The sequence below is a fragment of the Ochotona curzoniae genome, unplaced genomic scaffold (genome assembly GCF_017591425.1).
Source record: "Ochotona curzoniae isolate NIBS_2020 unplaced genomic scaffold, NIBS_Ocur_1.0 contig_2754, whole genome shotgun sequence".
Lineage (NCBI taxonomy): Eukaryota > Metazoa > Chordata > Mammalia > Lagomorpha > Ochotonidae > Ochotona > Ochotona curzoniae.
Window position 1 is genome coordinate 8,564,517 of NW_024465582.1, and position 17,079 is coordinate 8,581,595.

Consider the following 17,079-nt stretch of genomic DNA (forward strand, 5'->3'; position numbering starts at 1 on the left):
ATTGACATAAACTTGAAGGAAACATATAAAGTACTACTCTCACAAATTAGAGAACAGAGAGTACAAAATTACTTCCTGAAAGAAAAGATACATAAATGAGTCCCACAATTCTCTTGAGTTTAGCAGTGCATCCATCATTAGTAAGTGGAGAATATCACAGAAATGAAAGTCTATTGTTTCCCATTTAAAAATCAATGAGTATATAGATGATCTTTAATTTACAACAGTTATGACTCCTTACGAATTATTACAAGTCAAAAATCCATTAAAAACTCAACGTTCCACGTGCCTCAGCTTAGCAATACAAGACACTGCAGAAAACCATCTGGTTTTGTTTGTTTGTTTTTGTTTTTTCATGATAGCAGGGATGACAGGGTGCTGGGGCCAGCGTATTTTCCCAAGAAAACATTGTACCACAAACTGCTAGTCTGTAGAAAGCTTAAAACTCATAGTTTTAAGTATGGTTCATATTAGTAAAGATTTTCTAGAGGAGGGAAGAGATTTGCATGTGTGTTTGCGTTCGGTGTGTGCATGTTCACTAATCTGTGTTTGCTTGTGTGCCCATACTGCAATGCAGGTATAGTTGGAATGCAAGCAGATTTTAGCTGATCCTTCACCTCAACACTGAACCCAGGCATTATCCTCTCTATGGAACCTGCTGCCATTCTCCTACAGAGAATAGACCATCAAACACTGGTGCTTTTGGAGTCTTAATGAAAAACCTTATTGTGACAATAGCTATTCATTAGACAACTGTCTGCTTATCTTTTGTTAGATACCTTGGAGGCAAAGCAACACTTCCTCCTTTATATAATGTCACACTGCCCAGCAAATGGTCTGGAATATATTCTGAGTGAAAAAATTAATATGCACTTTGTGCTACAGATGATAAAATTCATTCACCACTTTATAAATGTGCCAGAATGGTAATCAGGAAAATAAAAGTCTAAGATAAACATGAATAATGAAATTAGTCACATATCACAAAGAATTTAGTGCAAGAAGTGAAAAGTTACAATCAGATTCAGCTGATTTAGGCAGCTGTCAATCCTATATTAACAGGTTCTGAAGAAAAAAGTGGGGGCTGTCCTAGTGGCTCAGTAACTTAATCCTCTACCTGTGGAACCAACTTCCCATGTGGGCCCTAGTTCTAGTCCCAGCTGCGCAGCTTCCAACCCAGCTCCCTGCTTATGGAGAACAGCAGAGGATGGCCCAGTCCTTAAGTCCCTGAATCCATTTGGGAAAGCTGGAAGAACCATCTGCAGATCAGCTCAGCTCCAAGCACTGCATCTGTTTGGGGAATGACAAGTGCATGGAAGAACTTTTTCTCTGTCTCTGAAAAAACAGAAATGTGGAAAAAAATATAGATGATAGTAGGAAAAGAAAAAAAAATCAAGCCAAAGCATACTCATTTAAATGAAAAATTCATATACATTAAAAAGAAAATTCTCTATCTTTGTAAGATACTTTAGGTCCATGCTAAGCAGAATACTGGATATGGCAGGCCATTTGTGACCCTGCTATTCAACAAAATACTAATGTATATACTTAAGTGAAATTAATGTCATGTAACTTAAATTAGATGCATTTAAATAAAATATCAAAACTAATAGTTAATCTAAAGTCTGAGGATTAGCTTGTCCCATTGAAAGCAGAGGGTTTTTTTTTTTTTTCCAGCTAGTGACCTCAGGGGAAATAAAGCAGTTCCAGGAAGGAGCAGGATTCAAGCTCGCAGGAAGCTGAGAGTGCTGCCCTGTGACAGCCATGCAGACACCTTCTAGGAGGAGGGCGCTGTCCCAGGGAAAGGAAAGAGCTGGGTCAGATCCTCCTCCTTAAGGAAATGCACCCTAACTAGGTAAGAGAGACTGCAGTCAGACTCAACCCCCTCCGCTCCTGCCCAAAGTCAGCAAACGAGAGCACGGCTCATCTAATGCCAAACTTCTCTAGGTCCAGCTGAAGCCGATGGATCCAAGCTGTCCAGTCGCATACCGTACTGATTCGAGGAAGTAACACCATGGCTGTGTTAAACCTCACAGAGAGAGGAAACGCTGCTGAATAGAATGAGAATATGAAGCGGGCATTTAATGGAGAATATTATTCCCCATGAAATATGGTATGTAATAAAATACAAAGCTTTCTAGATTTCTGGTTGTAGACAACTCATTGAACTTACTGGATTTGCAGTGCCATCATTTCAATAATGAAAATAAATTTACCTCATAGTAAAGCTTTTAAAAATAAAAACAGATCTTAGCTAAAATAGCTACCTAATGCTGAGAGCACATAAACGACTAGGCACTGGGATAGGGTCCCCAGACGCATGTGGGCAAGATAGTTAAGAAAGTGGGGATGTAATTAACAGCAGCACTCTTTCTGCCCAAACACATTTCCTTCTTTTACCATGTAACGAGGTGACGTTAGTATTATTGTGACCTAAGACCACAAGAAAGCAGAGCCGAATGTTGCGCCAGCAGAATCACCAGGCCAAGGCGCTCGCACAGGTTTGCCCACTCAGTGCAAACACCCTCTTCTCTCAAACTGTCTTCTTCCTGCGGGATTGTTCACCGAGAGCAGGAGGCACTGCTTCTGTTTTCCATAGAGGTAATTCACTCTCATTCATTCCTATACCTGTCCCCAAAAGACAAATGCCATATGCTTTCCTCTGTGCTGTGTGTGAGACCTAAAACACAGGTACAACAACATGTATTTCATATGAGTGAAACGAAGATTTTGAGATTTGGTTATTGTTTACACTTGAGGAGCAATGTTTCATTTTACTTTCTTTTTTTCCCACTTGGTATTTGTTGAATTATTAACCTAAGGGAGGGTTAAACCTGTGACTGTTTAGGGAACAGAAATTGCATCAGTGTAATAATTATAAAAAAAAAAAAAGGAAGCAAAGAATAATAATGAAGGATCCAGGAGGGCAGGCCCCCTGGAAGGATGGGACGGTAGGAAATACTATCATGCCATGAATCTGTTGTGAAATGCGTGAAAAATACTCACTCTATAAAAATGAAATATATAAAAGAAGGAAAAAAGACCAAAAATGCTGCAATAAGATTTTTTTAATCTAGTTGGAAAAAGTAGCAGCTACATTTTAAACAATAGAATATAGATCAGAGAACATTTTGATAAAGTGGCTGATGTTTAGATGAATACTTACAGTCTGTGGTACATGAGAGGGCGCCAAACAATACTAGAGGCACTTGGGCCATGCAGCCAGTGCACTAATGAGCTCTATTGTAACCGCAGTGCCCCAGCTTCGCCATAAATCTTAACTAGCACTCATTCTCTCTGTACACCTGTTTATGATTACGTTTAAACTATATTGAGATGGTCTCCATGGCTTTTTTTTATTACTACTTACAAAATTCAAGCAACTACCATTTACTTTATCATTTTACTTAGTAGATGAGAATTACCTATTTTCCATTACTCAGGGGTAATATATGTGCTCTATATGTACATAATATATATGACTGTGTGTTTTACAATGCACTGGTATGTAGATATACACACACAATCTCATAAATGCATCATTATTTTAGTAAACATACACATTTCTTTTAGTAATGTTTACGAATAACCTAGCTTCTGTGAAGTACATAAACGTGTGTTTTCACAGATTTGTTTGCACCTGATGAAAGTATCATTTTGGCTGAGCTAGCAACTGAGAACTAATACAAAATATCGTTTCTGGCTGAAGTACCTGTAGAACTTATTCTGTTGCTGAAGGAATTTACTAAACATTGTTTCTTCAATGTATTCATATAATCAGTCCTTTGATTTTTTCGTAAACTGGTTTTAATGTGTTCCTATTTAGTAACAATTTAATTGCATGACTTGAAAACTGATTCTGTAACAAAGAAATAGAGGAGTGCGTCAATCACCAGATCCTATTTCACTTCACATTTACTGGAACACAACGATATGAAAGACATGGAATAAAAATGTAGAAATTAGAGTAACGCTCTTCTCGGGAATAGTAAATTAGACTACCACTTGGGAAAGCAGCCATATTAACCATGTCATAAAATGATTAAATATTCAGTTATTAAGTGATCCAGAGAAATGCAAACATGTCTACCTAAACACTTTCACATCCAATGTTATTAAAATATCGCCCATATTCAGAAATAAACATGTCTATTATCAGACGAAGGGAAAATACAGTGCAGTCTTTGGTAATACAAAGGAATCAAGTGGTAAGGACATACATCATGTATCACTGGTGAACTTGAAAACATTTTGCTGAGATACGTTGATCACAGCATTATATGTTATATTTGCTTTATATATAACATCATCAATAGGAAAACTATTGAGACAAGTGACTAATGACATCCTGGACATCATGGGGTACAGAATTTCTTTTACCTAGAATAGTGAAAAATTTTGTAAAATTAATTGTCAAATGATGGTAGAAATCAGTGAATAGTCTAGAAAACATTGGATTAAGCAGTTTTGTCTTTAAAAATATTTATTTTTTATTGAAAAGACTGATTTACACAGAGAAAAAGAGAATCTTCCATCCACCGATTTACTTCCCAAATGGCTGTACTGTTGAGCTGAGACTATCTCAGAGGACCCAGAAGTTGCCTCTGTGTCTCCCACATGGCTTGCAGCAGCCCAAGACTTGGGTCGTGGTCCTCAGATCTCTCAGTCCATAACCAGGGAATGGTTTGGAAGTGGGGCCCACAGGACTAGAACCAGCTCCATTATGGGATGCTGACCCAGCAGGAGAGAGCTTAGCTTGTTGAGCCACTGTGCCAGCCCCTGGATTTTACACTTCCAAACAATGAATTTTTCATTGCATAGTTTATATCTCAAAAATCCAATAAGGAAAATTTCAATGTTCTAGACCTTTTTAGGGGGAGGGATAATAATAATTTAACTTGCATAACATTATTTTTCAGTGTGTGGTAATCTTAAACTCTAACATGTCTTCTGTTTTTCAATGTAAGAGTATTTTTTTAAGATTATAGAAAGCAAAACTAGAAGAAAATATATTTGTGTACAAAAACTTCTGAAATCCATGTATGATATTTCACAACATACATTTTTTCCATGAACTTTTTGCTGCTACCTTGTATTATACAGTAATTCTTTTTTTAAATTTTTTTTTATTGTTAATAACATTGTATTATGTGATAGTTTTATAGGTGCTGGGATTCCCCCCACCCTTCTTACATTACATGCAATCACACAGGATACTCCAGTGGGGATAACTGGTAAATTTTTATTTCCCATTATAGAAAGTAGAACCTTGTCGTTTTGACAGCTCATCCATTTTCCTTTTAGCACAATAATGCTAGCTGTTTTGGGCTCAGAGATAATGATTTATATTGATGCTTACTTGTTTCTGAACTTGGGTGTTAATCACAGTGCAATAGTCTGGAAGGGGTTGAGACAAGTCTTCCTCAGTTTTATGTCATGTGCCTTTCTTGAAGAGGAATTAAGCTTGCTGTTGAAATTCCAAGAGTTATTCCTTTATGTTAAGTTCTATAAATGTGAATGGAAGCTTAAACAAGATTGTTATGGTGATACAATTATCCAAACGAAATTGAATATTTTCATTCATTTTTCTTCTAAACTGCCTCATATGAAGTACCCATCTTCTGATACTGGATGACTTAAGGCCATCAACCCTGACTTACAAGAACATAAAAGGTTTATTCTCATCACTGGAGGAGAACCAAACACTGTAAATGCAAATTTGATGACTAGGGTTTCTGTTAGTTCCTTTTCCATTACACTGCAATTAAAAGAGGGAAAACACAAGATGCCCTTTGCAATACCTTGCACACTGCTAGGTTCTGATATCAAATGTAAAAGTTGTGGGAATTTCATTCTCAAGGAAATCATAGACTGAGACTTCGTGAACAGGTGACGATTCTCTATCATACGTAATGACATTAGATTACCATTTTCTGAGGCAGCAACTGTGATGTTGTACCATGGAGTTTCTTCTCTGTCAAGAACTTTTGTAGTCTTAATGGTCCCAGTATTGGCATCAATATTAAAACATCTTTCTTCCTCAGTATCATATTTGATGGAATATCTAAAAAAAGGCAAAGTTTCCTTTTATTTGATGTTATCATGAAGAAAATACAACTAGTCCAAAGGAATTAATCAATGACTATATATTATAATATTTAATGATACATTTTTATTTTTATTCGAGTAAAAATTTCTTAAATAGTCCCCAATAAAATTACTAATTCAAAAAATAACTTTAAAACACCTTCCAAATTCCAACACCAAAAATAAATCAAACCCAGTATTGATGGGTGAGAAGAAAAATTAAAAATTAACTCTGAGAATTTCATAATACATTGTTGGATAAAAAAATTCCCATTATAGCATGTGCATGATTTTAGGTTCCTAAAAGATGTCAAAGTGAATTTATCATCAGGTTTCATTGTAGTTGAAGTTGGTGTAAACACATAAGATGAACACCAACACATGGATGCGTGCTGTTATTTTATTGATCACTTTGTCTACTGTACCCTTGTTTCATTAAGGAATGAAGAACCCAATGGCTACAGGTGGACCGCATTTGGACTAATGTTGGAATTTACAGCGTGGAATCAGGTTAGGTTTGACCTCTGGCTTTCTTTTGCAGATGAAAGAATAACAAGTGATATCGGTGGATGCACTCAGGGTTCAGGGCTTGCTCATGCTTCCCTTGGATTCCGCAGTGGCCGGAAGAGAAGCAAGTCCACTTGAATCCTCCAGCCCCAGGGGACAAGCATTGTGAGGCTTGGTCAGCAAAAGCTCCCCAAGTATTGAAAGAGAATGTTCTCCTACATTTTCTAGTGCCTATTCACTCTTCTTTTGGTTCATTTTTAGGTAATATTTCATCTAGTTAACAAGCAAAAATGGGTTGAATATTGGGAAAGTGCTGCAAATGAATGTTGAATGAATTTGGCTGGGGAGATATCAATGTACAAAGGTCCAATTCAAACAAGCATTTACTTGTTAAAAAATAAGGTTGTAGTCAGTGTGGATATGCAAATTAAATAAGATAGATGAGAGTTTGGGCAAGTAATTGAATGGCCATTTCCCATGCAGCTATCTGAAAGCTCAGGTTATATCGCATTCAATGTACCCCTATGAGATATGGCAGAACATGCACCATTTTGATGAATGAATGAGGCTCCACACTTGGCAATGGCCCAAGGCCACAGAATGTGTGCTTTAAGATATCCTTGAAACAGACACATATCGATTTCTGTACTCGGGTCATGTTGTTCCTTCCTGATCATCAAGCATTGGCTGGTTAACACCAACCTGGGATGCAGCCATGAGCATTTGTGCTACAAGTGCTTAGTTTGATTTCTGAGGTTCAATGAAAGACTGAGGCGGCCAGCCTTCTGGCTCAACCTCACCCCTCCGAGGAGGCGTCCCTCTGCTTTTTATCATGTGACTGTCTGATTTCTTTCCTTTTTTCAATTCTATGTTTTCCTATTTATTTTTATTAGAGAGGCAGATACAAAGAGAGAAGGAGATACAGAGCGAAAGGTCCCCCACCCACTGGCTCACTCTCCAAGTAGTCGCAACAGCAGGAGCTGAGTTGATCTGAAATCAGGACTCAGGAGCTTCTTCAGGGTCTCCCGTGTGGGCACAGGGTCCCACAGCTTCGGGCTGTCCTCTCCTGCTTTCCCAGGCCACAGGTAGGGAGGTGGATGGGAGGTGGGCCAGCCAGATAACAAACCAGTGTCCAAATGAGATCCCAGTGCATGCAAGGGGTGAACTTTAGCCACTAGGCCACAGCATCGGACTCCTTGTCTAATTTCTTATTTTCTCAATTGCATGTCACTCCTGCTGGAACCCTGTTCATGCTATGCTGCTCATGGAACGTGTATCCTCAGACATGCCTTATTTCACTTGTTAGTTCTTGTTGAACACTGAGCTCCTTTAGGAATTCAACAACATAAAGTTGAGGTTTTTGGGACTGTCTAGACCCAAAGTCCTTATTCATGGAGTTACAATTGGATTTTAACTCCCTTGGATTAATGACAAAGTAAGAAAGTTAAAAGTCAGAAAAGGGGAAAATAGAAACATGAAAAAATCCTTTAAAATTATTGGAAGAATTAAGTATACAATAATCCAATACCAATTATTTAAAATTAAGAAGCGGTGTAGATTCATAAAATATAAAACCAATTATTAAATAATAGATGGAAATATTTTTAGTTGCTTGCTTTCAATTTGACAGTATTCATTTTATTTCATAAACTTTCAAAAATGTATCACCTTACTATTAAAAATATTAGTATTTAGAGTTTACGTTGAAAGTAATGTAATTAAACTGACATTGTCAGTGATTCTAGGAGTGAAAAATCAGGTACTTACTTAGATGACATCGGTTCTGATGGGATTAAAAATAAAAACTATGTAATTGGGGATTTAAGATTTATAAACTTTTAGTTCATCATTACCACAAGAGAATCAATATAAGTTTAAGATCTGTATGGGTTACAGACTTAAGCATAGTCTCTTGTCAAACCGTAAACTGTAAGTAGCCATGACTTCGCTTAGTCAGGCCTTTCCAGGTATCAGCGTACTGCTTCTCCAGGGAGGTGGCTCATTTCTTAGCAGCTGATTTGTCAAGTTCCTTTCAATTCTATTTTGGCATTCAGGCAAGTAAGCATAGCTTGTATACATCTAAGCTTTCTGCAGGCTAAACTGCACAGTTCTAATTTTATTTCCTTATTTAAAATAGGTGATGATTATATATCTACAAATTGCACATCTTATTTTGAGCATAAAAAGACAAAACTTGAACGTGGTAGACTCTATGAAATATGAATGGTATTCCTAAGAGTTTAGAAAATTGAAATACAAAAGACTGAATCCAGGAAGCCTTTCAGAATTGCCTTTCATCACCAATTCTACAAGCCTGCAAATAATTGTATTCTACAGTGCAATGCACGACACACCTTCTCAATGTTCTTTTCCTTAATTAGTACAAACATCTGGTCCCTGAGAAAGTGCAAGTAGGATTGCTTTTGTGTTTGTTAACGTTTTCTTTTCTCTCTTTTTTTTTTTTTTCATTTCACTGCACCTAGAGGCGCAAATGAGTGACACTTTTTTATTAAAATCAGGAATAAATATTATGTCAATTATGCCCCCAACAGCAGCATGGAGCTTAATTGTTTTAAGGCTGCTTACCAGGTTTCATTTTCAATGTTTAACCAAAACAAAGTAGAAATAATAATTCATATGCTAACAGATTTATGATTCTCTGAACTAGAATTTGGAGACAATGTACCAATCATCTTTGCATCCCCCTTTATTAGAATATTGTTTGTAACGTACAGTGTCCAATTAAGTGTTCTAGTAATATATAGTCATTGCTAAGGCAATTAATAACATCATGGATAATTAACTACAAGCAACTTCCTACACTGATTGTAGTGTTTACAATGAAATATTCACACAGCTATGTACTTAGGCACACGTAGCTGCATACTCACACATGCCTTGTGCCAAAACCTTTCACAATGTGCCTTTGTGAGTATAATCATCACTGCAGCTTGAAGAGTGAACCATTGTTTGCTCTGCACAATATTAAGTTCTCTTTAGAGACAGTAACCTGCCAATAATGCAGAAGTCCCTCCCTAGTTCTGAGTAGAGCTAAGTCCTCGTCTTGGATTTTTCAGCCTCCACAGCAGTGAGAAACAAAGGACTCTGTAACTCCTGCCCAGAGGAACTTGCCAAAAGCCTGAAATAAAACCTTCTCTCAAGTTGCACTATTAATTGCTGGTGAGAAATTGTGTCCTGGAACTAGAGTCAGCTCTATGGGGAATGCAATATTTCCATACAAAGTGAGGCTTTGCTAGTACAACAGGGCCAACAAAAGTTGCTCCTAGACTTCAGTTTCTTCTCCTTTCATCACCTTTAATCTACTTTTCAAATGATCTGTAATGTTCACTATTGTTTACACTGAAGTGCAAATGTTGTGGTTATTTCATTTCCCATTGTGACCATTAGCACTGCTTCCAGGATAAATAACAAAACCACCCTGTTTACACTCTTTAGTCTAATTTTCACGCCGACTGGATTGTCATTTCTCACAGGTAGCCAGAGCTCTATGTATGCACAATAAAGTTCAATTCCTGACTCAGTTCTTCACCTGAATATTCATTAACCTTGTTCATGACCTCCAGTTCAGTCCTGCGGGACTCATTCCCACCATGTTTTGCAAGTGTGACCTTGGTCACACCTCTATCAAATCATAATCTGCCACATTACGGTGTCTGATAATTAGCTTATTTATCAGCCTGGCTGTGCCATGGTGCCCAGACATTTGTGTAAACATTATTTTGTGTGTCTGTGGAGAAGTTGTGTGTGCGAGTTCATGTTTCTAGGGAGGAGATTGAGATAAGCACTTAAAGCGATAAGTTTTGAGAAAAGCAGATTTAGTTTTACTTTTGGTCAATGTGATTTTTGGTTATTCACGCGGTCAATCCAATGAGTAGATGGCTTTAACAGAGCAAAGACTCACCTCCTCCAAGCCAGAAGTGCTGCTAATAAACCACCTTCGGACTCCAAGGAGAACTCATCTCTGGGTCGTCAGCCCAAGACCCACTTAGAGATTGTGAAAGTTGAACTTCCACAAGGGTGTGAAGTGACTGTTTAATCCTTCCTGTCATTACGTCTTTATTTATCTATCTCTGTGTGTGTGTATGTGTGTTTAATTCCTCATGATGATGAACAACATTATAATACTAGCACCTGATAGGTGGTTAAAATGTGTTGTATATACACTATGGAATACTATTCAGCCACAAAATAAAATGAAATTCTTTCACAGCACAATGGATACAACTTGAGACCATTATTCTTAGTGAAATAAGCTGATCCAAAAAAGACATATTTTTTTTCTGATTCACTGTAACTAATACATGAAGTACAAAAATGTGAGTGAAACCAACATTTTGAGGATTATCACAGTGCCATCTATACCACTGAGCAACAGTGCTCCTTCTGCTTACTACTTCTTGAATTCCTCAGTTTGTGGAGGATTAAGCTTGAGATTATAAAGTAAATAGAAGTGTGTCATCACAACAATAATAAGAAAAAAAGAAAAGTGAAAATGGAAGGAAGAAGGACGGAGGAGCAAAGGAGAGGGAAAAGGTATAAAGTAGTATTATGTTCTTAATACTGTATATCTGAAATACATAGACTCTGTTCCCTTTATATAAATGAATGAATTCATGAATAACTGTACTTTCTCTTCCATAACAAAAACTTATAGAAAACATTACTATTAGCCTTTAATGTTGTGACTAAATTTCACCAAGATTTATTAAATACATTTTATAAGATTTTTATCCTCCCCAAATCATGGCTGCTTTTGATAAAGAATGTGTCATCTGTAAGCCTTTATGGTGCTGCACTTCAATATATTTAACAAACTATGCTAGCCTTTGGGAGCCAAGAACAGAGAATGCTGAATGAAGCATAATGGGTTTTCCTCTACTTGGACAACTGAATATAAACATCCCAGCACGGAAAATAGTTTCTGTATATGCACTGGTAGCAGAGCCTTTACGATGCTTAGAAAATACAATGAAGAGCTTTTATGAATATTAGAGGTATTGAGCAACTCTTCAATATATTTTGGTTTTGCTGAAGTGGGTGGAAATGAAAGAAAGTAGGAATAAAGAATTTAGTGGGAAAACAGGCAAATTCATTAAACATTATCAATGTCTTACAGCCTGAGTATTTCTAACGACACCAACATAAGAAAGCCAGGGAGTTTTGCACATATATTCAGCCCTTATGATTTTTAATAAATGAAAAAAATTAAAAACCCTTTCAATATTTTATGCAAAGACTTCATAATCTCTACTGTATAGCATATTAGAATAATAAAACATCATTTATTGAGAACTTATTACATGCTTCCCGATGTACACTGTTGCTTACTCCTAGCTAAAATGATCTCATCGCAATGTCTGCATAGCATTTCCATTCCTACTTTATATATTAGGTAGTGGAAACCAGAACTGCATGACTAACTGCATTCATCTAGTGGTAGAAATAAAGAAAATTTAAACAAATTCTGTTTTCAGAGTCCAGTTCCATGTTCATTCTCACTACTAAATCAGAACATCAGCACTCATTGAGTGGCTGCTAGGTGCAGGCTCATTGCCAAAGCACATCGTGTCTTGAATTCTCACCCTGACCCTTGTTGACATATATTGTTTTCTGTCTTTCACAGGAGTATGGATTTTATAAATACCACACAGCTGATATGACCAGAGGAATCTCTGTCACAAAGTATCTGTGATGATGCAAATCTAAAATTCTTGACAGTTATTTTAAATTATGTTTATGTAAAGCCTACATTCCTCACCTAAAGTTACTCAATAATATCTTTGTTACAAAGAGAAACACATACATTAAAATATTTTAAGTTTTAATTTACATATTGAGTGTCTATGTGAAGTAGTAAACATTTTCACATCTCTAGAAGACTGAGACATGCCATACCTTACTAGGCTATTAGCACTGTCAGGATCTTGTGCCAAAACTGTGCCAACAGTGGTTCCGATCTTGGCATTTTCATAGACTTCCATGACATAGGAAGGCATGGAAAACAACGGGGCTTCATCAACATCCCCAACAATGACTTTCAGGATGGTGTTATCTCTAAAAGGGCCCAAGTGCGTAAAGCGAAAGTCAAGATGTGTGTTTGCTCCTTCTATGTTGAGGGTATATGATTTCTTTTTTTCATAGTTCAATGGCTGTGGAGAAAAAAAATAAAATTTTCAATATTATGGCCTACCTTAGGTTTCAAACAAGCATGGTCATTTTGCCTCTGTGGGGGTGGGGGGAAATTGGCAATAGAGTTAAGTCATTCTGGTAGTATTTAAAACAAGCTATAAAGTTTGTCTCAATATCATGTAAAGGAGTAACCATGCAGATTCAAATCTCAATCAATAGTGATTCACGCACACCCTTCAATACAGTTATTATGAGGTCCAAAATGATACACCGTCAAAAAATTTCTACTGCTTCTTGGAGATTCTCATTAAACTCTGTGATTTTCTTCCGTTTCTTCAATTTACATTGTCAATCATCAAAATCCTTCCTAAGCTCTTAAAACTTTGAAAACGAAATAATTTTTATTAAGATGATTGATCTCATTTCATTTACTTTGAAATTAAATTCATGTATTTTAAATGGCAAATGATATTTGAAGGTATGTATGCAGTACAATGTGGTGTTTTGATGCTTATACACATTGTGTAATGACAACTCATGAAGTGTAGGTTACCCATTCCAAACACACATTCACGACTCGAGTATTCAAAGTACTGTCTGCTAGTCCTTGACTTCTTTTATTTAGCATTTTGTTCTTCAGGCCCAGCCATGGTGCTATAAAATAATAGTACATTGTCTGTATGCTCACATATTCAATATCCAGTATTGTCTTAACAAATACTTAGACTGGATTCATAATTTATGAACAGTGCTGTGATAACCATGAATATGTAACTGTATTTTCAATATGATGATCTCATTTCCTTTTGACATATGCCCAGAAAAGGGTTTACAGCCAGTTGATTTTAGACGGAAGTGCCAGCAATGCACACTTGCACACGAAGCTCTTATCTAGAAGGTACTTGTTAAACTTGAGAGGAGAATGACTGCACACTCATCTTTGATTGTATGGAAAGTCAAAGAAAATTGCACCAGAAACTTAAATCCCCAGGCTATAGTACCAATTCATGAAACCCAGAGTAAATACCTCAGAGCATCACTTTGCATGAAAACAAAAGGGAAAAAAATGACAAAATGGATAAGATTAAATAAAAATAAAATGTCACAAGAAGTAAAAGAGTGAGGAGACAACCTATAAAATGGAATAAAATATCTACAAGCTATATATCTGACACAGGGCTGAAACCCAAAATGTGCAATGATGCTAACAATTCACTGAGTAAGTACTTCAATAAGACATTTTAAAAATGGGAAAAAAAAAACCTTACACAGACTCTTCTCAAAGGAGACTCAAAAATTATGACTAGCTATGAAAAAAAAAAACATTCAATATTGGTACCCGTCAAGGAAATGCAGATCAAAATCACTATGAGGTATCACCACACTTCAGCTAGAACAATCATTTTCAATAGGGAATGCTGGTGAGGATGTAGGAAGAGTGAAATACTTATCCACTACTGAAAATATAAGTCACTCCCAGACCCAGTGGACTCAGTACCGAGCTTCCTCAAGAACTCAAAAACGGAGCTGACATATGAGCCCACACTTCCCCGTTTAGCGCCCGTAGAGATCACCCTCTTGTTATCCGAGCTGGGCTAAACGCGCACCTCATTCAAGAACGTTCAGCTTTATAAACAGCTTATTGTTGAAATATGAACAAAACACTTTATGTAGAATTCTGAAGGTCACTTTTGTGAAATATGTATATATGTATATATTTTGTGAAATATATATTTATAAATATATACAATATAATAAATATATATAGTATATATAAATATATATATCCTTATTTTCTTTCCATTTCATTTATGATGCTGTGATATTTGAGCCATTATTTAAAAATTACTGGCTTCTCACTCTCTCTCCTCTCTCTCTCTTGCTAGTTTTTGTTGTTTCTGGCTAAGCCATTATTGTTTATCTTCTTTTTAAAAGATTTTTATTCATGTATGTTAGGAGAGAGTACACAGCACAGAGAGACAGAGGATTTGCATCCAAATCTAGGTGGCTGGCTATGCCAGGACCAACTCGATGATAAGGAAGCTCAGTGTAAACCTTACAGGTTGGCTATCAGGATCGGGGTGAATGATAGCAACAACCTAGAATTGCAGGGAGGTCTGGGACGCACACCCCTGCGCTTCAATACGAATTGCTGGTGTTGCTAACCGTCTTAACCAAATGCCAAAAACCTTTTCCCAGCTTTTCCAATATTATTTTTTCTTTTCCCCACTTTTTAGGTTTCCAAAGGATATTTGTCTTTCAGTAATGATACATGCCAGGCAAAATGAATTTGATTTGATATAGAATAACTGACAAGGTCTGCATGCATTTAGTCTTGATTAGTATGTGGTTAACTACAGGATATTAATACCAAAGTGAGCGTTTTACAGCCCTTGTGTTCAGTGTCTGACATGGAGAATTATGGACAAAACAAGAACAAAGAATGCAACTCAGACTAAAGGTTATTTTGAGCAATAGAACCTTCCAAGAGGGAGTGCCTTTTCAAATTAGAAATGCCTGCTTAGAAATAAAGAAGTAGGATGTATATGGGACTCCACGACTTAAAAAAAAAATCACATTTGATTTTAAGCATGTCAAATATCTCTGGTGAGATTAGTGCATGCCATCTGGAAGGCCACGTTGTCATTCTGAATGCGATGAAACAGCCATGCCTATCTGATCATCCTGAGGAATGGCGATGCTTATCGGGAGACTGAAACCAGTCACCGCCCTGCGCAATGTCTGTGAGAGTCAGCGGGGCAAGGCAAGCGCCTTCCTACTTTTTCTCTTGTTTTGTACTAGCCTGCTTCATTCTCAGAGCACTTCATTTTCTGGGTAGGACCAGAGAACTGCCATTCCCTGTGGAAAAGCTGTTTTTTTCCTTTCCTGTAAGATTCAATATCTTAGTTCAGGCTGTTAGAACAGAATTTTTTTTTTTTTTTTTTCACAAATCGTGACTGAAGGGAAAAAAAAAAAAACACTAAACCTCATTTTTCTCAGCCTTTTTGGCTGGAAAATTCAGGTTGAAATGATCGCAGATTTGGTGTCTGCTGGGAGTGCTCTTCCTGCCTGTGGATGGTCTGTGCTTTGCAGTCTCGTCACACAGGAAAGCAGTCATCTGTCTCTTGGTTCTTATTGTAAAGGCATCCACTCCATTCACGAAGGAGTCACACTCACTGCACAGGGTGCTCCAGGCACACCTCCTCAACATGCCAGCATGTTGGGAATTATACACCAATATATGAAATTTCATAAGGAGCTTATGCTGCAGTCCCTTCACAGAGTCAAGAACTAACCAGAAACATGCTTTGCTATGCATTTTACCTGCAATAGACCATTGTTGAAACAAGTCAATCCCAAGGGACAAATATCATATGCTGTTCCTTCGATAAGGCAACATTTATACAAAATACAAGATTGATATCCTTTTCAGTATTGTTTTTGCTATGTCTCACGGGATTGATGTTTTTGCTTAAATTTACATTCATTCATAAATATTTTGTTTTTCTTACTAATTTCCTCAATGACTCATAAGTCGCACAATAGCATCATTTCCTGTAAGAAGGTATTTGATTTTCTTTTCCATTTCTTCAGTAACACATTATTCAGTCACTAGCATGCTATTGAACGTCCTGGTCCTGTAAATTTTCTATTTTTTCTCTCTGTTACTGTTTTTGTTTTATGACTTTTCCTTTAGGGGGATGTGCAGTAATTGTGTAGTAGAGACTATCATACATGGATGTAAAGATACAATTCAGTGTGTACCTCTACTTCCAAATCTAAGAAGAACTGCCAAAACAACTGTTGAATGTATGTGGACAATAGGATACTGGACTCTGCCATTTTCCATACCTACAATGTCAGGATACACTTAAACAGCAGAATGATGGAATAATGACTGATTGTGAAGGACTGTACGGTTGTAATGACATGGGGAAAATTAGTGTATGGGGAGATCTGGGGAAAGGAGGGGAGAAATCATAGAGCCTATAGAATTATGTCATGGAATAATAAGATAAATAAATAATTTTTTAATGGATGAGAAAAAAAAGCTGAATCCCAGAGAAAACCAATGATTTTAGTATTATAAATGCTGCTGGTTCAATTCAATATTCTACTTGTTTTCATAAGAGAAAATAGAAATTTTTAATTTTGACCAATTCGTTTAATACAAATTTGTGTTTTTTACTTGCATATTTTTAGTGGATCAGGCCACTCATGACAACTGGAAACCTTTTTCTTAGGAAATCTGCATTAGATGCAAATTTTGAAATTATTGGTATCCAAGTTATTGAGGAGTCACATAGCCGCTCAGAAAACATTTGTATTGCACCT

At 36.7% G+C, this 17,079-nt stretch overlaps 1 protein-coding gene across 1 annotated transcript in view; it reads right to left on the minus strand.

Moving 5' to 3' along the window:
* CDH18 (cadherin 18) overlaps positions 1 to 17,079 on the minus strand; it is a 153,369-nt gene that overhangs the window by 31,079 nt on the left and 105,211 nt on the right. Inside the window, exons 6-7 of the mRNA XM_040977651.1 lie at positions 12,511 to 12,764; positions 5,928 to 6,064 (exon numbers count right to left, since the gene is read on the minus strand). Of these exons, the coding sequence (XP_040833585.1) occupies positions 5,928 to 6,064; positions 12,511 to 12,764 (391 nt within the window). The remainder of the gene's footprint in view (positions 1 to 5,927; positions 6,065 to 12,510; positions 12,765 to 17,079) is intronic.